Source organism: Bolinopsis microptera, chromosome 5, assembly GCF_026151205.1.
Source record: "Bolinopsis microptera isolate Bmic1 chromosome 5, MBARI_Bmic_1.0, whole genome shotgun sequence".
NCBI lineage: Eukaryota > Metazoa > Ctenophora > Tentaculata > Lobata > Bolinopsidae > Bolinopsis > Bolinopsis microptera.
In genome coordinates, this window is record NC_087076.1 from 9,336,081 (window position 1) to 9,363,105 (window position 27,025).

At 39.7% G+C, this 27,025-nt stretch overlaps 2 protein-coding genes across 4 annotated transcripts in view; one reads left to right on the forward strand and one right to left on the reverse strand.

Annotated features, from left to right (window-relative positions):
• Nucleotides 1-27,025, forward strand: part of LOC134815205 (uncharacterized) — a 95,069-nt gene that overhangs the window by 66,148 nt on the left and 1,896 nt on the right. For both annotated transcript variants that reach the window (XM_063823718.1, XM_063823717.1), the window contains exons 2-5: nt 21,515-21,662; nt 21,922-22,086; nt 22,312-22,402; nt 22,595-22,661. In XM_063823718.1, the coding sequence (XP_063679788.1) occupies nt 21,542-21,662; nt 21,922-22,086; nt 22,312-22,402; nt 22,595-22,661 (444 nt within the window). In that variant the 5' untranslated portion in view covers nt 21,515-21,541. The remainder of the gene's footprint in view (nt 1-21,514; nt 21,663-21,921; nt 22,087-22,311; nt 22,403-22,594; nt 22,662-27,025) is intronic.
• LOC134815204 (uncharacterized) lies at nt 23,803-26,674 on the reverse strand. 2 transcript variants are annotated; one of them, XM_063823715.1, is made up of 6 exons: nt 26,546-26,674; nt 26,236-26,351; nt 25,923-26,080; nt 24,831-25,007; nt 24,456-24,617; nt 23,803-24,201 (listed from the first exon to the last, which is right to left on the reverse strand). In XM_063823715.1, the coding sequence occupies exons 3-5, from the start codon at nt 26,062-26,064 to the stop codon at nt 24,460-24,462; spliced, it is 477 nt and encodes a 158-aa protein (XP_063679785.1). In that variant the 5' UTR covers nt 26,065-26,080; nt 26,236-26,351; nt 26,546-26,674; the 3' UTR covers nt 23,803-24,201; nt 24,456-24,459. The 2 variants fall into 2 exon arrangements, with proteins under 2 accessions (XP_063679785.1, XP_063679786.1); XM_063823716.1 differs by lacking the exons at nt 26,236-26,351; nt 26,546-26,674 and having other exon boundaries at nt 25,923-26,227.

Here is a 27,025-nt window from a genome sequence, read left to right on the forward strand (position 1 = left end):
CAAGGCCGTGTAGAAAGAAGAACTGTGCAACGTGTGAGTCTATTGATAGTGCTACACAAATCAGCATCAATGGGAAACGGGTAAAACCAGCACCAGGTACATGCATCACTTACAACATCATATATTTGATCAGATGTAAACTGTGTGAGAAACCATACGTAGGCAAATCCACCAGAATGCTACGGGTAAGGTTTGGCGAACACAGAAGAGCATTCTACAAGATCATCAGTGGGCAAAAGGTTGACACGGATGATGACTCAAACTGCGTAGGACTCCACCTCCATATAGAGCATGGACTGACTCAGAAGGAAAATTTTAACAATAGTGTTTCAGTGTGTATCCTAGAAAATTCAAGTCCTAGTAGTTTAGATGTTAAGGAGCACCGATATATACATGCCTTAAATTCCCTCCGCCCCTCAGGAATGAATAGTACAAACCCTTTTAAGATTCCTTTATTGCATAATTGATTTTTATTTTGCCTGAGGGGCTTTCCATAAATTATTTTTTTAAATATTTGGTCCTTTTATTGATGTTTCATATTTCACGGCAGTTTCCTTTTCAGAGTTTGAGTTTATATTTAGAAACTAACCATACTATCTTTTAGATTTATGTCACTTATGATGGCTCCGGCTGAAAGTACTATGACTCATTTTATCTAGAAGATTGTAGTTTCATTGCTTCTGAAGTAGCTATCAGTTCGCCGGTCAATGTTGGGTATAATACTCTTGATAGTTGTCACATAATGATGATAAAATTGATAAAACTTATCATATATCTTGAGTGCAGTTTTTGTTACGTGTTGATAATCTAGCTCTCTTATCTCTATTTTATCGCTACATTACAACTGCCATTGTGCTGGTACTGTGTTTTTACTTTATAAAACTTACAAGTACAAGTACACGATGGAGGAAATGGATACTCTACAAAGATTGTCAGTTTACTCTACCTACATTACCGAAGAGAATGAGGACTATAACGGTTGGATCACTAAACTGTTGGAAGCTACGGACTGTGACAACAAATCAGAGTTTTCAGTTGAAACGTTCAAAAAAGCCAGTGAAGTCAGTTTTAGTAAAACTTTTGTATTTTGCGTATCAGACTACCAGTGGTCATATAAGTACGTTTCTGGATATCAAGAAAGATATGGAGGAGTTGAAGAGCGATCTTATCCGATCGCAAAGCACTGTTATCAAGCTGCAGGCTGAACTTCTGGAAATCAAATCGAACCAGTTGGAATCCGTGCACTCCACCGTCAAGACCACCGTTCAAGACACTGTCCAAGCTGAAATGAAGTCATACAGTCAAGCTGTGTCTAAAACTGCACCTGTGCTTACAGAAGAGAGTTTGAAAAAGGTTGTACAGAATGCTGTATCGGAAGAGGATCGTAGTAGGAATGGGGGGGGGGGGGGGGGGTCCAACCCGATGTCCGATATGAGGGTTGGTGAAGCCAAAATCGGAATCGGAAAAATCGGAAAAATCGGAAAATTGAGAAATTTTAGAGAATCGATCTCTAAAACCTCTCAGAAGTGATAAAAACCCCTACATATGCTATATTGTTATGAGAAAACGAACTAATTGAACATTCCAATAGTATGTTTTATGTTTTTTTCCACTGCAGGGGCTAGTATGCTCACTACTAGTTGGAGCTGTCATGTACTCCCAGACCCGAGTGCTTTGGCCTCTTGACGTGAGATCGATTGTTTATGCTCATTAATTTTATCCCTGTTACTTGAGAGTTAGAATTAACCCAAATATCAGGGACACGAATGACTACTCCAGGATTTAAGAAACTAAACTTTCAACACCGAAAACATTCAGATTCTTGCCAAATATATTTCGATTGTAGTCATCTCCAGTGACATTGAACCTAAAAAATGTTAAAAGATTAGTGAAACTCAAGCCGTTATAAAATTAAGAATCCGAAAAATGTAAAAATATCATATTAAGGTTTATGGAATATAGGTAATCCAAAGGGATTGACAGTATTAAGGCCAAAAGGTCTAAGAGAATTAAGCAAATGTATGTAGTTATTTTCTTTTACTTCAAGTGTACTGGGACTGCAATTCTCTAAAATAAAAATTCTAAAAGTTTCATTAAAATCTGTATGTACTCCTAAACCGTGGTCAATCAAGTGAACTCCTAGGCTATACTCATCACTAGTAATATCAAATGCTCTACCATCAACGATTTCATAAAATTTGGACCTGTGTCCGTCCATCCTTTTATGCAAGCTATTAATAGTCCTACCCACATAGTTTTTCTTACAAATCGAACACTGTACAAGATAGATGATATGTTATAGGTCTTGCAACAACCAGGGGCTGATTTGATCTTTTTGCCATTTGATGTGATGGAGTCCTTACTCATGATCATTTTACAACACTTGCATCCCTGTTACTTGTTATTATGTATTAGTACAACACTAGGTACCGGGTTATATTTTGTGGTCCGGTCTTTAAACATACCATAATATCACTAGTACACTGCACCTTAAATGTATAGTGAAGTACATTTGTATCGTAACACATGCTTGGCTGGGGGATCATGTTTTGTGTCCGATCGGTACCCTGTATTTTCAAAACGGACAAAAAGTAGGGCGGACAAAAACGGACAAAAACAGACAAAACATTTAGATGTCCTCCTCCTCCTCCTCCTAAGTCTTCCTCCTCCTGAGTCCTTCTCCTCCTCAGTCCTCTTCAGTCCTCTTCCTGACTCCTCGTCCTCGTCCTTCTCCTCAGTCCTCCTCACCCTCCTCCTCAATCCCCTTCTCCTCCTGAGTCCTACTCCCAGTCCTCCTCCTTCTCCTTCTCCTCCTCCTCATCCTCATTTCTCCTCCTGATCCTCCTTCTCCTCCCCATCAGTCCTCCTCAGTCCTCCTCATAGTCGTCCTCCTCCTCCTGAGTCCTTCTCATCCTCCTCCACCTCCTGAGTCCACCTCCTGAGTCCTCCTCCTGAGTCCTCATCCTCCTCCTCAGTCATCATCCTCTTCCTCCTGAGTCCTCCCCCAGTCCTCCTCCTCCTTCTCCTCCTCATCCTCCTCCTCCTTCTCCTCCTCATCAGTCCTCATCCTCTGTCCTCCTCATAATCGTCCTCGTCCTCATCCTCGACCTTAGTCCTCCTCCTCCTTATCCTCCTCCTCAGTCCTCCCCCAGTCCTCCTCCTCCTCCTCCTCCTTCTCCTCTTTCTTCTCCTCCTAATCATTCCTCCTTCTCAGTCGTCGTCCTCCTCCTCCTCGTCCTTAGTCCTCGTCCTCTTCAGTATTCCTCCTCAGTCCTCCTCAGTCCTCATCCTCATCATCCTCCTCCTCGTCAACAGTCCTCCTTCTCCTTCTCCTCATCCTCATCCTCAGTCCTCCTCCTCAGTCCTCCTCCTCCTCCTTCTCCTTCTGATCAGTCCTCCTCCTCAGTCCTCGTCCTCGCTCTCGTCCTCCTCCTCAGTCCTCCTCCTCCTCCGCAGTCCTTCTCCTCCTCGTCAGTCCTCCTCCTCGCCAGTCCTCCTTCTCCTTCTTCTCATCCTACTCCTAAGTCCTCCTCCTCCTCCTCAGTCATCCTCCTCCCTCTCATCCTTTTCCTCCTTCTCCTCCTTCTCCTCCTACTCCTAAGTCATCCTCCTGCTCCTCAGTCCTCCTCCAGTCCTCCTCCTCATCAGTCCTCCCCCAGTCCTCCTTCTCCTCCTCCTCATCCTCAGTCCTCCTCCTAATCATCCTCCTCAGTACTCCTCCTCCTCAGTCCTCCCTAAGTCCTCCTCTTCCTCAGTCCTCTTTCTCCTCATCCTCAGTCCTCCTCCTCATCCTAAGTCCTCCTCCTCAGTCCTCCTCGTCCTTAGTCCTCCCCCAGTCCTCCTTCTCCTCATCCTCAGTCCTCCTCCTCAGTCCTCGTCCTTCTCCTTTTTAACAGTCCTCCTCCTCAGTCTTCCTCCTTGTCCTCGCTCTCGTCCTCCTCCTCCTCCTCCTTCTCGTCTTCCTCCACACCAATCCTGCTCCTCTTCCTTAGTCCTCCCTCTCCTCTTCAGTCCTCCTCCTCCTCAGTCCTCCTCGGTCCTCCTCTTTCTCCTCAGTCTTCCTCCTTCTCCTCCTCCTCAGTTCTCTTCCTTATCCTCCTCCTCCTTCTTCTCTTCCTTCTCCTCCTAATCAGTCCTCCTCCTAATCAGTCCTCCTCCTCAGTCGTCCTCCTCCTTAGTCCTCGTCCTCATCGTCGTTAGTCCTCGTCCTCATCCTCCTAGTCCTCGTCCTTAGTTCTCGTCCTCATCCTCCTAGTGCTCGTCCTGGTCCTCCTTAGTCTTCCTCCTCTGTCCTCCTCAGTCCTCCTTCTCCTCAGTCCTCCTCCTCCTCCTCATCAGTTTACACAATTTATTGTTATTAAAATGTTTTTAAACGCATTTGAGTCTGTAACATATTGACATGTTACTGTTACTGACTCAAAATGTGCTCGAGAATTTTTTTGTTTAACAGAGTTTTACTCTCCAGTACTATGGAAAAGTTGTTACATGATAAATAAAGATTTTGATAAATAAAGTGATTTTCATCCCTTTTAATGTTATTGAAAATTGTGTAGACTATTCTTTGTATCTAAATGAGGATTGGAAGTTTGAGAAAGGACCATAGTCATTAACCGTGCTACCCATTTCTGCAGATAGCCTGTTACAAATTGTGGAGACAATTTAAATCAAAAGTTACTAAAGCGTTCGCTATTTGTTACGATTGTTATTACCAACCGTACCTCTTTCAATTGTGGACCGGGGTGGATGTTTCTGTCAAACAAGAGTTGATACGACATTGTGTTGTTTTTCGGAAGAAACGATTCTTGTTTGGAACAAGATACCATTTTGGGGTTCTGGGACCACCACCAATCGATTTCTTGTCATATTTAAGTATAGAAATAGCTACCTATATCGCCTAGAAACCTCAAGAGGGAAGATTTAAATTTTCCCGATTTTTCCGATATGAGGGTTGATGAGGCCAAAATCGGGATCGGAATTGATCGGAAAAATCGGGTTGGACCCCCCCCCCCCCCCCCCCCCCAGGAATGTGCTCATCTTTGGTTTGAAGGAGACTGATGAAGAGAAACTGTGCGATAAAGTTGACATGATTTTTCAGCAGATTGATGAAAAACCACGTTTTGCAGCTATCCGGGTTGGGAGGAAATCAGCCGACAAGACAAGACCAGTCAAAGTTTCGCTAGGTAATTCTAGTACCGTTCATCAGATATTAGTAAATGCCAAAAAATTGAGACTGTGTGAAGATCACAAAACTGTTTTCATATCTCCAGATCGATCACCTGAAGATCGAGCTATCCATCAGCGGTTGGTCTTGGAAATGAAACAGATAGCCAAAGAAGACACAAAAAAAACATTATTATATCAGAAGTGGTAATATTTGTAGTGAGGACAAGATGGTAGAGAGTGATACATAATAATGAGTGATATACGTCCATAAGTTTTTACCGTATTTTCCAAAACATGTCAAATAAGTACTTTTGGTTTTTATATCACAATGCTGGCAAGCATGACCGTGCCTTTTATACTCACAATACTATTTACCCCCTTTACTATTTACCCCCTTTACTATTTACCCCCTTTACTATTTACCACCTTTACTATTTACCCCCATTACTATTTACACCCTTCACTATTTACCCCCTTTACTATTTATCCCCTTTACTTTTATACCCCCTTTACTATTATACCCCTCTATTGTTTTTCAGGCATTAAGACTCATCGAAAGTAGTTCAGCGGGTATATTTAAGTTCAAAACATTCTAATTTAATGTAATATGACAGGAATAAGAAATAGTTATGTGAAGGTTTTTAATTTTAATAAATTTGCGCAAAATACGCGCCAGCATGTTATACGAAATAAGGTAAAAAACCCAAAATCGCCATATTTAGGTGCCTTAAAAACCACGTTAAAATTGAGTTAGAGATCTGAAACTTTGCAGGGCGTCTAGATGTTGACCAAATCGACTGTTAAAAAAATTTCGTGTTTCAGGAGTATCGGGAAATGGGTTTTCTGGAACCCCTGTTTTACGATAGATTGTCGTGATACATAATATATTCAGGGATAGACGCTTTGCCAGTCAATTATAGGCTACATTCAGTTGTCTGTAGATTTGTACCTATAAAAGATACAGCAATTTCCGACCACAGGTCTTAAAAATAATTGTTTACACTTCAGTTTCAATTATATCAAAAAATAATTTAACCCCATCATCACCACTTGATGACGTCATCAAATTAAGTGTTTTAAAAACTTGATTTTTGACAAAATAACAACTTTTTAAACTGATTTTACAGCATTAAGAAGTAATTTTATTCAAAATCTGAGGACATTTTACCTTAGATAAGTGTTCAAGCATTCTGAAAATCTACCGGAAAGTTTCCCTACCTTGCTCCTTCATAAAGATATTTGCCATTGAAGTTAGTGCTTTTTTGAAGAATTATTTTATAAAAACGTCAATTTTGCGATTTAGTATTCTCTGGTGTTGGGCTATATCCCTTGGGTTGTGGAGTCCAGTTTTGCTTCCTATAGGTATAAATTGTGTATTAGGCTAGTTTTAAAGTTAAAAATCTAAAAGTTGCACACGTGGGGACACGCCCAAATTGATTAAAAATTGCTAAAATCACTGAAAATTACTGTTTTTACCATTTTCTGTAAATAAAACGTTGGTGTGCCCGTGTGATTACAATTCTTCTTGAAATACTTTGAAACTTTGTATGCTTATTAAACTATATATAAAACACCAACACGCAAAAATTTACGGCGATTCAATATTGGATACGCACGCAACGTCCGCTCATAGTTTGCACGTGCGAAAGGTGATAATTTTGCTCATTCGTGATTTCGAACAAATTCTGCTTTACCACGACAGTTCAATGTATATAATTTTAATGCCAACTTGAATGAGTATAAAGTGGCAAATTCAGTCAGTGATCGACCGATATGCTTACCCAAACACAAGGAAATGTTTTCAAAAGAAAAATATCGAAATCGTTGAAACTTCCTCCTTATTAATGAAGATATCAGTTTATATTTCGACTTTATAAAGTACCCTGACATTAATCAAAAAGAGATGATATTTTACCAAAACCCATAATCATGGGTAGAGTGGACCGCTGCCAGTGTCTCTCTTTCCCAAAAAAAAAGGAAATGATATTAATTTGATTGACCGTTTTCAAATGCAAAATGATACCGAGAATGAAATCGGTCGCTCGCTTTTCCCATTTATTTACAAATGTAATAGATTAAGAAGAACTACCACTCCCGAAGACAGCTGTACTCGGCAATAAAGATTCAATAAACTTCAGCTAATTTACTAACTACCACCCTTATCCCGAAATACTAGATATCGACCCGAACGCAACCCAAAGAGATTATTACAGCATGTGATCGATGTAATTTATCGAAACCTATTACAATTCGTATAAGCCGTGAATGAATGGGAAAAGCGAGCGACCGATTTCATTCTCGGTATCATTTTGCATTTGAAAACGGTCAATCAAATTAATATCATTTCCTTTTGTTTGGGAAAGAGAGACACTGGCAGCGGTCCACTCTACCCATGATTATGGGTTTTTGTAAAATAATATATCTTACTTATAATTCAGAGAATTCTTTTTGTCTGTCTGTACGTCCGCCCACGTGCAAATTAGACGAGAAATAGGAAGTTGCGTAGTAACCATGGTAACAAGGATTGCTACACGCACGCGTGCACGTGCAATGATTGATTTAACGTCATTTTTATCGGTTTTGTTGATATTACGTTGTGTTTAGTGCGAGCAACATTTTAATCGGCTGTATCTTCGGTTGTGTAGGATATTTTTTACGCGATTTAAACTTACTAACAAAAAATACTATTAGCGCACTTACCTGTGACCATGGGTTTTCTAGTATATATATAATATAATAATAATGCTTGTATTGGTGGGATTGTAGGTTTATAACCTACCGTACCAGGACGTGCGACGAGTTGGACTCGTCGACGGTCCTGTATTTGAAACAAATATTTTACGAGTATCACCCGTTAATTGGTGGGACCAAAGCCGCCCTCTTTGAAAAGCTATTGCGAAAAAATTTTAAAATTCAATGGGGTTGTAATACTTATATAGTTATACATTTTTATAAAATTGTGATAGTAATTAATAATAGTATTGTTAAAATAGTTCAATATAATGTATATTGTATAAGGCCACATTTAAAATAATATTGCATCAAGATCCAAACAGCAAGGATGACTCGATTGACCCTGGTGGTTGTTAGCATTATTTCCTTTGCCTACGCTGGGACGTACACAGGTAATAGTAATATCACCATTTCATATCACTCCTTTAATAGAGGTTGTAGTAGATCGCTAAACGGCAAAACCAACAAAAATACATCATGTTATTAAATTAATTATAAACATGACCTGAATTATTTTTATTTTCATATTAGCGAGTTTTCTTGACAAGCTGAATATTAAGTGCATATAGATATTCATATAGAAAAAATAGTTAATGAGTGCATTTCAGATGATTTCCTGGAAGTGTCCAGTGAGGACGGTTGGTCCTCCGGTAAACCAAGCTCGAGCGGAGATGTCCCGCTAGTATTCGAAACACATTCTTTACAAATTGCTGCAAAATATGAAGGACAAATCTATATCGAAATAAAAAGCGGATCAGGGAGCATGGTGGTGAAAATAAGTATGCCTAAGGAAGGCATCACAGTTAAAATTGACTTGATGTATTGCTCATCTGCTTTTACTGATGATACATTTGACATATCAGAAGAGTTTGCACAAAAAGTCAATTTGGTTTGGACGATCACAAGAACAGAAGAAAAAGAGTTGGTCTTTATGTGTCAAGACATGGAAGTGTACAGGTTCGACATGGTGGATAACTGCGATGCAGTGTCGTGGAAAGGCGCTTGGTTTAATTTTCCAACCGCTGTAAAGTTTTACGACAGCGACTCGGCGACTGAAGCAGCCCGAGGAATAATCATGGGTAAGTCATATAAGTGTCAATTAAACTTTCGATGATAAAATTCCTATTTTAAAGGATGAGGGGACCTTAGAAAAAGTTTTTTTTCGTGCAAATCCTTTTATTACATTAATCGTATAAACCACTTTAGTGAAATCCGCAAAGTTGTATTTCATTCGCGCGCCGAGATATCCAGCCAAAACAATTTGAACCTGTGACGTCAATTATGTGAGTTGCTCTGATCCGCGCATATAGAAATACAGGTAAAATGAGCGCGCGGGCCGACTAAATTACTAATTAAGAATAAATTAACAATTTACGATACTAACGAGCCTAAAACCAATGGAGAGGAGACTTTTTATGACCGGTTGAAAAAAGAATTATCACCCTACGATAACCATGAGCCGAGATACACCTGGAATAAGATTGAAGTCACACAGAAAGGCATGTAAATTATGTATATTTATAGCTCCCAACGTAACACCTAGCAACTCCCTGTTTCGTACCACAGTTGATATATCAACATGTCATATCAACACAACACGGTCCTAATAAAAATGGATCGGGTAGGTATGAAATGCATGTCTTCATTCCAGTTGGACAAGCACCAAGCACCAAGCTTTTAAGTTCTAACTCACTATGTGACACTACTTATAACGTAAGCAAGCTTTGCAACTATTACACCAAGCAATATTATACCAAGCATAGCAGACGAACACATCCACATTCGTTACGCTTTACACTCAAGTCACAGCAAACTAAAACGGTAAATTATAAATGAGTGTACAACTAAAGGCCGGTACACGCGCAGTGTCAAACCGCACGTGCGTACTCAGATAGGACTAGAGGCGCCAAGGGCCAGCTAGTAAAATGTCTTCTACTACATCATACATTCTTTTTAATTGTGTCCATATCGGGTTTCAAACAAGTCAAAACAAAATAGCAGTTTGTGGTTTAGTTAGCGGATGCTACTTATCTTAGCTATTTATAAATAGAAATACCTACTACAACTACAAGAAAGCCTTTCTGAGTTACATTTGACGGATGTTACTCGTCTAAATTTCTTCGAAGTAGCGCGCGCCGCTTTCTTCTCGAAATGTTGGCCCGATGACAAGAGCTACGAAGTAGCGCGCGCCGGGCCAGATCATTAACAATAGGTAGTGCGCCATCGACAGTGAGCCGCGCGTGCCGACTGTAGGATGGTTTTTTAGCGCTAATTTCGGCCAGCACAATTTTCTTCAAACAAATAGATATTAAGTATCCTTCCCGACCTCCGATTGCAACAAAAATTGGTAAGCTTACTCATAGACTTACAAGGAAAGTGTCCGAAAAGTTTAAAGCATATCCAACCATCAGACATTATGTTACAGCTAAAAGCAGCGTATTTTACCCCACTTTGATCACTATATCAACTCCGATATCCACCAAATTTTTCGGACAGTTGTGAAAGCCTTATTGGAAGGTCGTCGCCAATTTTCAGAATGATCTCATTCAAGAAACTGAAGATATATCCAAATAATACGACAAAAATCAACGAATTTGGTCAAATTTGTTCAAATTACGCGACTTTTACAGCTAATTTTGCTCCAAAAGCCTTACTGGGCCGCGCTCAGCCTGTCATTCCGCCAAATCTTTATTATATGTTAATGAACATAATAGCCTGGGGTCCTCAGGTAACAAAAGCCGCGCACCATCAAATATGGCACCTAGGCGAAACTCACTGATCTTTCTAAAAAGGTATAACAAATTTGGTATTGTGAAAATTCTCACAGTCTCTAGAAAACAATGGTACAAAAATTTTTAAAATCCGAGCAAGTTTATTTTTATGGTGCACCCCCTATTAACAATGGTCAAAGTTACATTTAACTATTATTATTAAAGAGAATTATTCGTAACTTAGACTAATTCAGTGCAACCAAAGATACCGCTCTCGCAAACGCCAAAGGTAACACGACGTAATTAAAACAGAACAGAACAAAATGTTGACACGAGCAAATAAGGGTGCGCGCGCACGTTGGTCTTAACACATAAGTGACGTCACAGCCCAAAATTGCTATCAGCCAATAGGAGCGCGGCGTGATATAGCACGAATTATCGATTTCACAGTCCGGCGTATTTTTTGATTCTACACACTTTCACTAGGCAGTGCGCCATCGACAATAAGACGCGCGCGCTGACCATTGAATGGTTTTTTTGCTCTTATTTAGGCCAGCACATTATTTTGGAAACAATCGAAAAGTTATTATACTTCCCATATAACAATTTTGTTGAAATTTGGTCAGCTTACGTAAACACTTATGTTCTACTGAACCTAATTTAGTTTGAGCAATTTCGATGCTCAGAATTTGAGTTATCAACGAATTTATACCTATTTTGTCATTTTTAGACCTCTTAATCAAGGCCAATCTCTTCCAACTAAATTAGGTTCGGTAGTTAAGTATGATTGGAAGGTTCTGACAAATTTTCAGCATGATTTATGTTTAGGAACCGAAGATATGACAGAATAATACGACAAAAATCAACGAATTTCGTCAAATTACGCGACTTTTACACCTAATTTTGCTCCAAAAGCCGCGCACTATCAAATATGGTACCTAGGCAAAACTCACTGATCATTCCAAAAAGGTATGATAAATTTGCTACTGTGAAAATTCTCACAGTCTCTAGAAAACGATGGTACAAAAATTTTGAAAATCCGAGCAAGTTTATTTTTATCGTGCACCGCCTACTTTCACAGGACTTAAACGCGAATATTTGGAAGTAAATTCTAAGGTCCCCTCATCCTTTAATGCTACTGGATGCTTTCAATTAGATTCGTTTTTAGTATAAGCGATAAACCTAATAGGTAATATAATGGCTACGGCTAGTTGAGGTTCTTTTGAAATGGAAATTTGCAGTATCTACTGCAACCACGTATTTACTGCAACCACGTCACAAATTCAAATTTTCAGCCGACTTTGAAAGTGGAAGTTCAGGAGAAGGTGAAGGAGAAGGAGAAGGAGAAGGAGAAGTAGAAGGAGAAGGAAAAGGAGAAGGAGAAGGAGAAGGAGAAGGAGAAGGAGAAAACTCTGGAGAAGGTGAACACTCTGGAGAAGGTGAACACTCTGGAGAAGGCGGTGACATGAACTGGGAAAGTAGCGCTAATGTTTTCCCGATGTATTTTTGTCTTGTTGCTGCCTTTGTTGGATACATGCTCTTTTAGTGAGACTTATTTTCGAATCATAATAGAATGATAAAAACATTTTGATTTTCGTATTTGCATGTGTTATACTTATATCTATGATAGTTGTTAATAGGGGATGATGAAAAACTCTACACTCGATCGACTGTCACGTGACTTTTTCAACCTTTTCTCTAGCTGGCTCTGCATGAACAACTATTCAAAACCCTAACCGGAACCCTCTAATCTGATCCCAACCCTAACTGAAACGATCTCTAAACCTTAGTTTTATTTTGGGATATAGTTTGATATTAAAAAGAACAGCATTTTACAAAATTTAAAGTATATTATATATTATTCATTATGATAAATAAGACTATTATTTTAAGCAAAAAATACGCATGTATATATGGTTGCGGCCAAGGATCGAATGTCATTTAAAAAATAATTTTTACTATTTAAATTATGCAGTATGACCACCATACTGCATACGTACATGTATTAAGAATAAGTCCTGAAAAATACGCGTATTTTTTTCAAAATATTTAACAAGACTTAATTATCTTTTTATAGTCTTTAAATAAAGTGACATGTTAAAATTAAATATAAGGACAAAAGAGCAAGGTAGACGAGGCGGAAACAATGATTGACACGGTATGGGACCATTCACATAATTACGTAATCACTTTTCGGTATATTTTTAACACCCTCCCCGGCCCTCCGTAATCAGTTTTACACATACTTATAGTTATATATAATAGATGTAACCCCCTCCCCGGCCTTCGGCTGATTACGTAATAATATGTGAACCGGGGGGGGGGGGGGGGGGGGGGGTCTGGCAAATGCTGACGTCATTAGGGGGGAGGACGGTCGCTCAATGGTGACAGTTTCTGCCAGGGGGGGGGGGGGGGGGGGGTAAAATTGGCCAAAATCTTGCTGACGTCATATTAGAAATTAGAAATTAGAAATTAGAAATTAGAAATTAGAAATTAGAAATTAGAAATTAGAAAACAAGTTGTTTCAATACTGATGTATAACTGCAACAGTTGGGCAACATCTAAACAACTCCTTCAAAAACTTGATGTCTGCCACAGGAATCATCTCCGTACGATCATCGGCATGACCTACCCTAATGTCATACGAAATGTGACTCTATACAAACGCTGCGAAGTTGTTTCACTAAGTGAGCGTGTTGCTCGTGCACGGTGGAGAATGCTCGGTTACATCCTTGATCCTCCGCAGTGATAATAACTCACCTGCCCAGCTTGCCTTACATTTTGCTGTAGAGAGTCTGCAGAGTTTGATGAGAGGTAGATTCGGACGACACCAGTCAAACTTGTTAAAAACTATTTTGAACGATTTAAGTGACAGAAAATTTTGACTTGTAAATACAGCATACAGACGATTTATACCATTTAAGACTTTTTGCAACAAATACTAATACTAATAGAAAAGCATGGAGAGAGTTAAGCATGATTTAGTTTATTCTGTGTTTATTTTTCTCTTGGTGACTTATCAGGTCATCAATATGTTCTTTATGTTCTACAACCTACCAGGACGCGCGCCGAGTTGGACTTACTTGGGGACCTCAGGCTATTATGTTCATAAATCATAAATATAGAACAGAGATTCAGCGGAATGACAGGCTGAGCGCGGCCCGGTAAAGTTGGACTCGTATATTGTATATGGAACAAATATTTTACGAGTATCACCCGTTAATTAGAAATTAGAAAGATCATTACAAAATTACTTGTAGCGCGATGCACTACTGGGTCGCGCGCGCATCAAATAATGCTTCTCGCAACCACGTATGCAGATCGGCGAGATGCGAAGGATTGACATCGTGAATCAAATGACAAGTGAATGCTTGTAGGTTTACAACCTACTAGGACGCGCGCCGAGTTGGACAATGTATGGAACAGATATTTTACGAGTATCACCTGTTAAGTGAATGCTAGTCACGTGCGCTCTAACAGCCAATGAGCATTCGTACTTTTTTTCAGAGCGATGGAGGTCGTAATTCACTCAGCCCGAATAAAGATTCGGCGAAATGACAGGCTGAGGCCTGAGCGCCGACCAGTAACCTCAGCCATGTGATACATCGGGTTTTTTGTGATTGGGTAGAGATATCATGTATGGTTCTAATCAAAAGCTGCTTTTGACTTTGTTGTAGAATGCAAGCTTTTTGTTTTCAAGTCGAGCTTTTTCGAAATATTGTCAAATTGTTATCAGTTATTATTCTAGAAGGTAAAAAGAAAATGTTGATTACGTAATCGCAACGACAAACAATCCCTCCCCTCGGCCGATCCCCGCAATCAACCGTAAGCATTTGGAAAATGGAAACCCCCTCGGCTGATTACTTGATTCACGATGTCAATCCTTCGCAGCTCGGTGAGGCACAGTGGTGCATCTTGCCGATCTACCGAAGTGGTTGCGAGAAGAATTATTTGATGCGCGGCGTGACCCAGTAGTGCATCGCGCTACAAAACTCTGTCATATTGACCAACTGCTTAAATCGCAGTCACACACTAATTTTCCTTACCTACCACCTACACCCTTTTGATCACTGATTGGTCACTGGTGATCAAAATTTCAGTCTGAGTCAATATGGCGAAATTTCGGTCGAGGGGATAAAACGTCAAAAAAGCTATTTTCAAACATGATCTTCCAAAATCTCTTTTTCATAGTTAAATCCGTGCATTGCATATAATTGGTGCAGCAAATAATTTTTTTAATTTTGATGATTTTCCGCGTATCAAAGCTTTCTTCGGGAATAAAACTTTTAATACCTCAATCGTGTCTTTCACCTGTAGGCTGTATTATCCCCCGGCCGGGGGCAATTAGATTTAAATTGTCTATTGTTAATGGACTAGTCTGGCACTTCGTAGCACTTGCCTCGGGCCGCTTTCGAGAAAAAAAGTGGCGCGCGCTATACTCCGAAAAAATTTAGAAAAGTAACATCTGTCAAAATTTAAACTGTCCAATTCTGTGTACATTTGTAAATTGTAAATGCTGATTTTAATTTTAATGGTAAATATATTTATAGTTAAGGTGCACAAATTTGGACTTCAAATTTTTATATTATCTTCACGATTACTGATTACTGATTACTTTACGCCACTGAATGAAACAAATACGTTTTATTTTTCATTCCTTTAATCATAAATAAATTAATAAGAGCTTAAACCACAAATTAGTTAAAACTTTATTTGGTAGTTAGTATTTTTATTATGGAAAGTGGCTGAATTTAGTATAGTTAGACAAGGTCAGTTTCTCTATTGTTAGTTAGGGCAAGAATTGCTGTTTATGGGTCAATCTGTGAACAAACTCGTAACAAAGGTTTGTCTACAGGAATGTGTTGTCCATAGTCCCAGGAACCACAAAAAACCCGTCCAGCTGAAACTTTTGGGCAAAAATTTTTATAGTAATTTTTCTCCAGGAACCCATACGCCCCACCCCTAATATTGGTTATTCGGCTCCCGAAGGTCTTGAGATCTCCATAGGGGGTGCAAAATGACCGCAATGGCCACATCATGGCAGGCGAATGATAGTTTTAGAACGATTGGAGCTTTATTTTTCGAAATAAATGGAATTTTTCGAAATTTTTCGAAATTTTATTGAAATTTCGAAAAAAATACACCAAATTATTTTTAACGCTTATTTCAAATCTATTTAAAAACTCATCTACAAATAACAAATACAGTTAATCTAAAATGTGTATTCTCAGTAAATACCAAGACAATTATTGATACACAGTTAATATTAATCAAAATTCGCTTGTTCTTCAGGTTCATCATGTCTAATGTTTGTGCAGTTCATACCATGGCATCGTCCACAAGCTGGCAAACAATTAAAGCCATATTTTCTACATGAACGTCTGAAAGTCAAACAGGCCTATTCCACATCGACAGAACAGTTACAACATATAAGGTTCAAAATAGACTCTGGAGCAATTATAGCTTTTGTTGCAACTGGTTCGTAAGTGCCACCAGGAGCCAATTTCCAGCCGTAGTCAAGGGGATTCAGACTGTCAGCGTTAAGCATGACCCAGTTATAGTACTGTAAGTAAGCTCTAAGGATGTGCTCCGTTGCTGAAGCTATTGTTGGAGGTACCCTATTCGGATTGAGACTCTTTTTCGCTACCATCCTATTGTATGCTAGGAATCTCAAAGCAGAAAGAGTCTTTTTCTTGTCACCATAAATGTACTGCAAAAAACAGAGGCCTGCCTCAATAATCTTTTCTTTTGATTCTCTCACCGAAAGTAATGTTGCCAACTGACCTTGCTCATTAAAGGTGAGAGCTTTCTTTAGCACTTTAACCTTGCTAAAACCAAACAGTCCACTGACGCTATCACAAATACTATGAATTAGAAGAAGTATCTCCTTTTCTTTATGATCTAGATGACTTGATATTTCTTTGATTGAATATGTACCCTTCTTCGTTGTTAGATAAATATCATTGTGATGGTCACTGTTGAAATGATGTACTAATAGACTTGAACTATATCGGTATCCCCTGCTTTCAATTCAACATCGCCAAGGAATGACATTTCCAATGTTTTCTTTGCAATTAAAGTATCAGCATCGTTACAAGCTCTGATCACTTCAATACCATTTACAGTAAAAATGCTTGAGATAAGGTCGATCAGTTCTTTTTTGTTATTTTTGTTGCTCAGAAATGTTGTTTTGGTGACAGTACAAAAGGTGGATTTCTTTACAGCAATATTAGCACAGAACGCTTTAACTCTCCTCTTGTGCTCGTGATCTTTAGTAGAAGGCTCATATTCATCAAAAATCACAGTAACTTCCCTATTTTTAGGGATAAGCTTCAAGTACTCCATTGCTTAGTTGGTGAATTAGCCAACCTCCATCAATGACTAGTGGGATCGTGAAGCTGCAAGATTTAAGTGTAGATTGGTTTATACCAAGAGCAGCCTTATTAGATTTCCTCATCATCTGATATTGATCAAATAAGCTCATCGGCACCACAGTTAACTCGTATGTTAGGCATTCCTCTATTGAAGTCTCTCTATCAGCAACCAAGACTTAACGGTTAAAACACTTCAACGGATCGACTGCAACGCTTTTATTATTCACTTTAACCTGCTTTCTTAGTTGTGTCAAGTTCTTTGCTTTACCTTTGATACTTATCTTATCGATGAATGTCAACCCATCTAGCTCACGTTGAAGGACAGCCCCAACGGCCAAACATTCCTCGGGATTCACCTCATCGTTCCCAGGCTGTGATATAAGACCAGTCGAAAAAGATATTAACTTAGTCTTATCTTCGGATTCTGTAATGTCGACAGTAACTTTAAACCAAGTTAATAATTTTCCAAATACATCACAGTTTTTCTTGATTGATGACTTGGTAAGATCTGCATCTGAGTGGATGGCAGCTTTAGTTGGTACTCCTCGCTTCGATGAATTAGCTAATGAATCTCTAAAAGACTGATTTATTAAAGCCATCTGATTCAGGGTGGCCACCCATAACTTGTGAGCGGACTCACGATTACGCATCCTTCCACTTGTTAATCCACCACTAAATTTAGCTGCCCTCATAAGACTCTGCTCTATGGAGAGGTCAGTCCACACCCCGGCCCACTCGTGGTTGTTGTAACAAACCGTGTGAAGCCCAGTTACTTTAAAGGTCTTTAAAAGCGCCTCATACTTGACTTTAAAAATAGCATCCTGCTCCAAATACAGTCTTAAAGCTTTTGCATATTTATATTTTTAACTTGGGGTGTAAATATTTTTAGGGTTTTTATTTTTTAAATTTCAGATCTTTCATACTATTTGTTACTAAAATGCTCATTGTAGCCTATAATATTTAGATTTTCATCATCATCATCATACTGTCCCCTTCCAGCTGCTGCAAAGTAGGGCAGCATCAAAGCTACTGCTGATAAATGCATATTGTAGTCGTGCAACCTCTCTGCTCTTATGAAGTCCTTTACTAGTGTTATCATGTTGTGGTAAGTAACCCATAGAGCTGCTGTTCTACTGTTGGAAAAAAGGTTCTTTAGAAGCAGAGTTATTCTCTCTGATAGATCCTGAATAGATTTAGTCTTAAAGTTAACACCTACATTTTCGTTCACACATTTGTTGATGTAACCTTCCAAGTCTACTAGTTCATCGTCGTAAACTTCTTCCTCTATAATGAAACAACAAAGAGCGGCGTCGATCAGAAAGTGGGCTCTCAACGCTTTATAGTAAGATCCTCCATCCGATATATGCGTGACGTCTCCAGGATACACGAGTTTGATGAGCTCCTCTAAACCCGAGTCTGCCATTATATAGCCTATGCAGCCAAGAAAACTCGTGAGAGTGTGGAAGCCCCCAACCCTGACCACAATAGGCATCCCAGTTTCCAGTACTATTCAGGTGGCCTTAATCCACAATGGCAAATCGAATGTGATTATCATCGGCTCACTGTAGGATAACTTAAGACATTCAACCAGAGTAGTATGTACCGTCGAATAGCTGTCTGGGGGTTGGTCAATAATCTGTTGTTTGTTAGTTAACCTTGATATCCCGAGTAAGATTTGAAATAAGCGTTCAAAATAATTTGGTGTATTTTTTTCGAAATTTCAATAAAATTGAGAAAAATTTCGAAAAATTCCATTTATTTCGAAAAATAAAGCCCCAATCGTTCTGAAACTATCATTCGCCTGCCATAATGTGGCCATTGCGGTCATTTTGCACCCCCTATGGAGATATCAAGACCTCCGGGAGCCGAATAACCAATATTAGGGGTGGGGCGTATGGGTTCCTGGAGAAAAATTACTATAAAAATTTTTGCCCAAAAGTTTCAGCTGGACGGGTTTTTTGTGGTTCCTGGGACTATGGACAACACATTCCAGTAGACAAACCTTTGTTACGAATTTGTTCACAGAAAAATCAACTCTTGCCCTAACTATGTCCTGGAAAAATGTCTACTTTACAGTAGGCAATGCTGAGTGGCAGGAACGAGGGACCAAAATGCTTGGGGCTAACAATGGTCCATTTACAAACCACTTCAGACATGGCAATGATGTCATTTATGCTTAATTCGTCTGATTCGTCTATTTTTCCGATTTTGCTGACTGTTTCTTTAGATCTGTTTCGGTCTTTCGTGGCAGTTCCCACATCTGCTGGTTGAGAATGCTCAACATAACATACATGATGCTTGACTGCTTTATTGACCCGGGCAGGACCCGGGGGCAGACATCCCAACACCAGTGCGTTGGGACATAGTGTTGGTCTTTTTTTTTTTTTTTTTTCTTTTTTTTTAGGTCGAGGGCGCTCACTCTACCTCCCCGGATTAGCAAGGAGGCTACGTCCGCCTTGTGGCTAACGTCTGATGGAGCTCCTTTGGACTGCAGGCTTTGTACCGTCTGCTCTGCTTGGCATGGGGTTCGCAGAGCCCGGTACGTCCAAAAGACATAACATTGTTATGACCCGGTGGATCGGCGATGACCCTAAGGTTATCTGCCATAATGATCCGTCATCGAGAGACTCCATAGAACCCGTAAGGAGTCAGGTGTCGAAACACCCTCCCGGAAAAGGTAGTGCGTTACTTCGAGGAACTACCACCGCATTATGCTAGCGGGCCTGCCCTGGTGATCCTCGAGGTTGTGTCATGCTTTTAGTATTTAGGAGGATCGAGTTGAGATGATATTAAACTCGAACCCTGGTGTGTTGTTCCTTTGGTTTATCTTTGGTTTCACGTATTTATCTTTTGACATCCCTTTGTTTCAGATTGTTTTGTTATGCTGCGCGCGGCTGTCACGCGCTCTCGTGGAGTGCTGATTTTGGTCCTTTGTATAAAAGTTTGCCTTGGCGCTTTCCAGACTCTTCCTGTTGTAGAGCGCTCACTTTGGAGTTTTAGTGATATTCCGTGGTTGTACATGGTTTTGCGGCTGGTTCAATAATGTCATTTTTCCATGACTGGATGGGTTATTTTGTCCACTTTCCGTGGCGGAATAGAGAGTGCCAGTCTCTGTGTTTGAACTGCTGATGTGATTGAGTGAGTGAGATGCTGCATTGCTACTGGCTGACTCGCCAGCAGCAATGCAAGTCCAAGAAGAAAGAAGGAGAGACACTGTCCGTTCTCTGGGTAAGCCACCACCGACAGTGCTCCCACTTCTGTGGGGCTGAGGGTGTTGGCTCCAAGAACCAGCCGTGAGCGAACAGCGCCTGACTCCCTCTATGGTTAACTTGAGAATAATAGGACTATGTCATTCTCCAGGCCAATCCGTTCAGTAACCAGCTGACCCAGCACCACCTCTGATGGAAGATGTGGTTCGGATTGGACTTCGCTAGGATTTGTCAGTTTTTCTGTAGACACTAATGCTCCCTCGAGGAAAGACATGAGCCCCGGCGAAATTGACCAAAAACGCGACAAGGATTCTCACCCTGGATAGTGTTGGTCTGTTTCAGGATGTGTTAGTTCCCAGAGAAGCCGCCATCTCCTCTACTGCTTTAGCCCAGCGGCAGCATGAGCATGAGCCCTGGTTTCCTGCCACATTTGTACCTCCGAAAGTACAGAAAGGTGGTAGATTTCGGGGTCCAGGATCCTCCCTCTTTATTCTTTAAGGTGTTATCAGTTCTCTGAGATGTTTGCAGAGTCTTTGTTTTATAGTCTTTCTAGTTGGCTAAGTCATGGAAAGATTCATTTTGTTCTCAAAGAAATTCTACCCTCCTAATGAATGCTTTTTGGGTGCTGCTTTTTGTTGATATCAGAATATATATATATCACTCCGCTATATCTGTATGCTTATAAACAGCAAAGACTGGGGACCCAGGTTTTATTGAATATAATAAAATAAGTCATCACGGATCAGGAAATTGAGTGGCCATCCACAAAAGAAAAACGGCTGCATTTCTTGTTATTGATTTCCAGGGCTCATAATTGATAGCTTTCTATACAGTAGCATCAGAGTTTTCATATCTGCTGTCTTTGACTCTAAGAAGCGTGCTCGAGTGTTTGCATTTGTGACTTCCGCATCTTTCTTGAGTTTTTTGCCATTGTCAATGAGGGATCCTGAGTCTGGCCTCCAATGATGAGAGAGTTCGATTTTCACCATTTCTCTTTCTAATTTGATGACTCAACGGCTTCTACCATGGCATTCAAACTGAGAGGGAGTGTTTCAATGTTACAGAGACTCTACTTATTTTGTCCTATTGAATTTAAGTTAATTTAGTAAATTCAATGTGTAGCTTTTGATAAATCAAATATCTCTTCAAGCCACAGTCCACAATCCACATTACATACTCTATTTATCATTTATCTTTTGATGATAATATTATTATTTAAAACATTTTCGATCTTTACTTTCACTGTATAGAAATGATGTGTATTGCTGCAGTTAAAACTTGAAACTTTCATTAATCTTACACACTATTTACTATATTGTATATTAGGTGTGTCCAATCTTTTGAGGCAATCATGACCACAGCAGCAGTACCCACAAACCCAAAAAGTCAAATGGCTGAGGCATATGTTCAGAAGCACAGAATTCCAGAACTCTTTGAGAACATGACAGCTGCCCTCATTCATTCCCAGCCAGGTTAAAGGAGCTTAAATTATCGAAATGTTTTTTTAAAAATATTTAAGATTTAATGAAGTATTTTTTAATATGGAGTTCTCTATAATTTGTGAAAGGATAATGGCACTATTTAAATAGTACATAATATAAACTTTATGAGCTGGGCTTTGACTCTGAAAAATTACACTCTTGCAATCCATACAAGTTATAGTAGGTTATTACTCCTTCTGCTAATTTTATTCTAAAATATTTCTTTTTAAATGAATTGAATGTTTGTCAGAAAACGCCAAGAAGTTCATGATAAAGTACTTGGAGACATTGAAAGAGTACAGAGACGAGAAGGGAGACTACCCCGCCATGTTCACCGATGCCAACATGACTGCTGTGTTTGGGATGCTGGATGTCACTAACAAGGGCTACATCAGCATGGAACAGTATAGAAGTGGTACGTTATAACGTTTTGTTAATAACCAGCTAATAGATGATATTAGTTTAGTTAGTAAATCGAAATTGACAATAGCATGATTTTTGAAAGCAACCGAACCGAATTATTTCCCTAGCAAATCTCTATTAATTTGTGATAGTTGTTCATTCAGCACATGACTATTTTACAAGACATCTCATCCCAATAAGCTGCGCTTATCATAGTAATAAAACTTTATATCCTCAGCTCTGAAGACACTAGGAGTGAAGAAATATAATGCTCGACCTGATGGGTGTGAGAAAGATCAGATAAACCTGCCAACCTTCATGACTGAAGCGTGAGTACTGAATATTTCTTTAAAGTCGAGTTATACACTTCCTTAATTAAAATAAAGTTATCTATATTTCCCATATTTGTGAATTGGCAGAAAAGATTCTTTCATATTTGCAACTTAAACTCATCGCTGAGACAAAAACTTATGCCTCATGTTCTCGCATCAACATTTATGACACAAATTGCTTCATTTTAGGGAAGAGGCTGCAATAACTTCTATAATGAGTTCACAGCCATTTTCCAAAGCATTTCCCGAACTAGAGGTTGTACCCAATTGTTGCCCACGTGCAGTTTCCGTTTGAATGTATCATGTCTTTCAGCATTGCATTGAGATCAATCTCTAGATTGATTCTGAACATGAAACCTTTCTGCTCTTCAAATAAACGTTTTTCAGCAAATTAAAATTATTGTAATTAAGTTGCATTTGTTTAAGTAGTTGTTATATATTATGAATGTCATGTTAATTGTTGCTGAACCTAAAATTGCTGGAAATTTGGAATCTTCTCGAAATGTTAATAATCGCGACGATTAGATCGTCATATCTGATTCGATTCGGTGATCCCCATTCCCAAGTATGTGGCATTGAATGAAACCTATGAACCTTTGAATGTTATGAAATATATACATGACGAGCAGGGATAGAATTATATGAAATTTGAATGAAGATCGATTTAAACACCCTACGCGCGTGGGGTGGACTCCTGGGGTGGACTTTTATTCAGCGCGTATTTTGTAGCCTGTTCAACTTGACGTTTTGATTCGTTACTATCTCAATGTCACAGATACACAGAATGTGAGGTGATCATCTTAAAGAGAAACGTCTCAGCTTTCACCTGGTGTAAAGTTTATCTTTGTACTCAAAATATAGCTCGCTCAGTGTGCAATAGAAGTTGACAATACAATAACCACGTCTGCGACCGGTCGTCAGATACCGGAGTGTTGCACAAAATTGGGTCCCTAAATTAAAATTCTATGACACAGTTACCATGCAGAAATGTCTGGAGTAACATTTGGTGAAAATTTGAAGGGTCTACTGTAAATATTGCAAAAGTTATTGAAAACAAACTAGCTTAATCAGAAGTTTTTGGGAAAATTTCAAATTTTGTACGTAGTGGGGTCTACAGGGGTGGACTCTTGCGGCGCGCATCTGACGGAGTGGCTTTTTCAACAGCCGTCAGTACGGCCAATATCAGAGCACAAATTATTGTGAGTAAGACCTTAATGATCAGCTATGAACCCCTCACTAGAGTAGTAACCGTATCTAAAAACAAGGAAATGTTATTCCGTCAAAGCTCAAATTTTTTACTCTTCTCAGTGCAGTTAGTGTTACTATGAATGTACTAGCTAAGTATCGTTGATCGTAGCTGCATTACACAGTAGAAAGTAACCAAGGAAGACTGCTGATTAACGAAGCAATTTCAACGTGAACAGTTCCAAAATACATAATCATGGCGACGATAGTTCAACTTGAACCTTTATAGTTTTTACAGTCTAAAATCACAATAAAATCACGTGAACTGCAAATCACAAAATCAAATCACTCAAATCTGATAGTCCCGTTACAGTACGCTTTCGTGACAACCTCAACGCTTAAAAAATAAATATTATCCAGTCTTGTGACCACCGATGGCCCTAACTCTCCCTTGTCCGCGAGGAGCATCGTTGCGACCATGATGGGGTTTCAGTTCTTTGTTCTTCCCACTCGGCTTCGATAGATCGAATTGGCTGGAAGTCAATCTATCAGAAAGACCTTTGTCGATCTCAGGGGCGTGGTAAATCGTGGATGTCGGAGTATAAAGCTTCCTGAAAAGATTGAGACATTCACTCGGTCTGTTGTAAATATCAAATAGTCCTTGTAGGCAGAGATTTAACTTGTGTTGGGTTTGATAACTAGAGAAGGCGATTTGATATTCATTGATAGTATAAGCATTATATAAGCATAAGTGATAAGTTTATATACCCTTTTTATGGTACCTCGAGGCTCGATATCTGTATTCAGTAATCATCACTCAAAATCTACTTATTAAATTTATTAACTAAACAAGTTAATGTATTACCGTCCTAGAGAGGTTTCCTGAGAATTTGAAGTCTCTGTAGGTTGCTGGCATGTCTACTAAGCTCTTCGATTGAGGAGTTTTGGACCCCTCGGCGGTCCAAATGATTTATAATGCTGTGGGCATTTTCAACATCTATCGAGGTAAACGCCCTCGCAGCATAACCTGTAGAGAATGAACATGTCATCAATGTGAAGTTCAATGATAAAAATCAGTGTGGCCGATTTCAACGGGCAGAATTCTAATATCATGGCCATGGGGAATGGACTATTTTTTGTCGATTTTGCAAACCAAACTGGCAAACGATTGTTGATTTTCGTCACTAGTCTAAAATGAATGCAAACGTTCGGCCGAACATTTACATGATTAGAAACTTACCGGTTTCTTTCGTTATTATGTACAGACATGGCCGGGCTTGGGTTCCGCATACGATATCTTCTATCAGATTAAAGTTGAACCCACACTTTGTACTGCTCGTGGGAGGAGGAAAGCAAACGGAGACCTTTTCCATGAGCATCTCGTGTAGTACCATCATCATGTCGATTCTGATATCAGCTGCAAAATTCGTCTATTACTAAATGCTAGCTTTTCGAACTTCGTATCTTGGAAATAACAACTTCTATGAAAGAACGCACACACACACACACACACACACACACACACACACACACACACACACACACACACACACACACACACACACACACACACACACACACACACACACACACACACACACACACACACACACACACACACACACACACACACACACACACACACACACACACACACACACACACACACACACACACACACACACACACACACACACACACACACACACACACACACACACACACACACACACACACACACACACACACACACACACACACACACACACACACACACACACACACACACACACACACACACACACACACACACACACACACACACACACACACACACACACACACACACACACACACACACACACACACACACACACACACACACACACACACACACACACACACACACACAGACACACACACAGAGACACAGACAGACAGGCATACAGGCATAAACACAGACACAGACGGACACACAGACAGACACACAGACAGACACAGTTACACACAGACAAGGACACACAGACACACACCCACAAACACATACAGACATAGACACACAGACACAGGCATAAACACAGACACACACAGACACAGACGGACACACAGACAGACACAGTACACACAGACACACACAGCACACACAGACACACACACATAAACACACATAGTTCACTTCAGTGCACTACATTACAATTACAGACACACGCAGTACAATCAGAGACACACACACGATACAAAGACAGACACAGACACAAACACACAGAGTACACTTCAGTACAATCACAGACGCAGGCACAAAGACATATACAAGAAGAGCAGATTGAAGTACCTTCATTTGCAGATGTTGACGCATTGATCTGTGGGATATGTTCTTCAGTCTGTAACTGATCATCTGCTAGAACTGTCTCATCTGGATCAACCGGAGGAGTATCTTCCGGCAGGAGTCTGAGTGGGTCTATCGGGACAGCCATGGATCGCTCTCCCTACCTTGTTGAATTAAAGACAAAGGTCAACGACGGATGTCGCATGTTAGTCCTGTAACTAAATGTAATCCAAAATAGTGAATAAATAATTTTTACATCTGAACGATTGTATGTCTGAATGGTGATTTTTAATCAATGAACAAAAGTTCAGGATTTTACCTTCTGTTAAGCTGTTAGCAATGACTCTAGCACCCTCTCCCTACAAAACGACCATATCTCGGTCTGAAGCTTTAAACCGTCTTGCCTCAGCAGCCATCTAGCACAGTCGACCTGTCCTGTTAATTGTGTGATCATCCAGTTACCAAATTTAATTCTTCAATATTCAAATAATTGATTATTAGACAAAACAGAGTTTAGAGCTCGACGTATGCTTCAGGGTTTCACACTGTGCTGTAATCAAACGCATGACTAAAACCTCTTGCTACTATTACCAATAAACCCATATTGTTAAGGCGGTCGAATGATTTACCTGAGTTGATCGCGTCCATGAAAGGGTTAAACTGCGTTCTGTCCAGCTTGTTAATGTCCGTTCCAGCAGCCAGCAGTGCCTCCGCCTCCGTCACTCTCCCTGCTTTGCATGGCCAGTGAAGCGTAGAGCTCCCCTCTAAAGCTCTAAGCTCTTTGACGATCCGACGAAGGATCCAGATTCCCTTCTTTTCTTTTGAGATTGCTTCAATTCTTCCTGGAGTATGCGGATTACCATTTATATACTTCCATACAGGGCGCGTGAACAATCAGCAATGAATTATCAATTAATCAATCTAGTTTTTGAGTAGAAAGTCCACAGATTGTGATACATTGGATTTGATATTGGAAAAGACATAGCTTACCAAATACCTTTTCATGGGCTTTTTGGAGGACAGGGATGACTTATTCCTGCGTGCCATTACACCATAACTATCTGCTGTAACAGCAAAAATTAGAATTATGTCGGACATAATTCTAAAAA

What these genes read in the sequence shown, in the direction of transcription:
- LOC134815204 (XM_063823715.1), bottom strand. Translation starts at nt 26,064, where the DNA reads ATGGCTGTCCCGATAGACCCACTCAGACTCCTGCCGGAAGATACTCCT. An exon ending in GTCAACATCTGCAAATGAAG is followed by an intron (nt 25,008 to 25,922) that starts GTACTTCAATCT and finishes CGAATTTTGCAG; the next exon opens with CTGATATCAGAATCGACATG. An exon ending in CATAATAACGAAAGAAACCG is followed by an intron (nt 24,618 to 24,830) that starts GTAAGTTTCTAA and finishes CATTCTCTACAG; the next exon opens with GTTATGCTGCGAGGGCGTTT.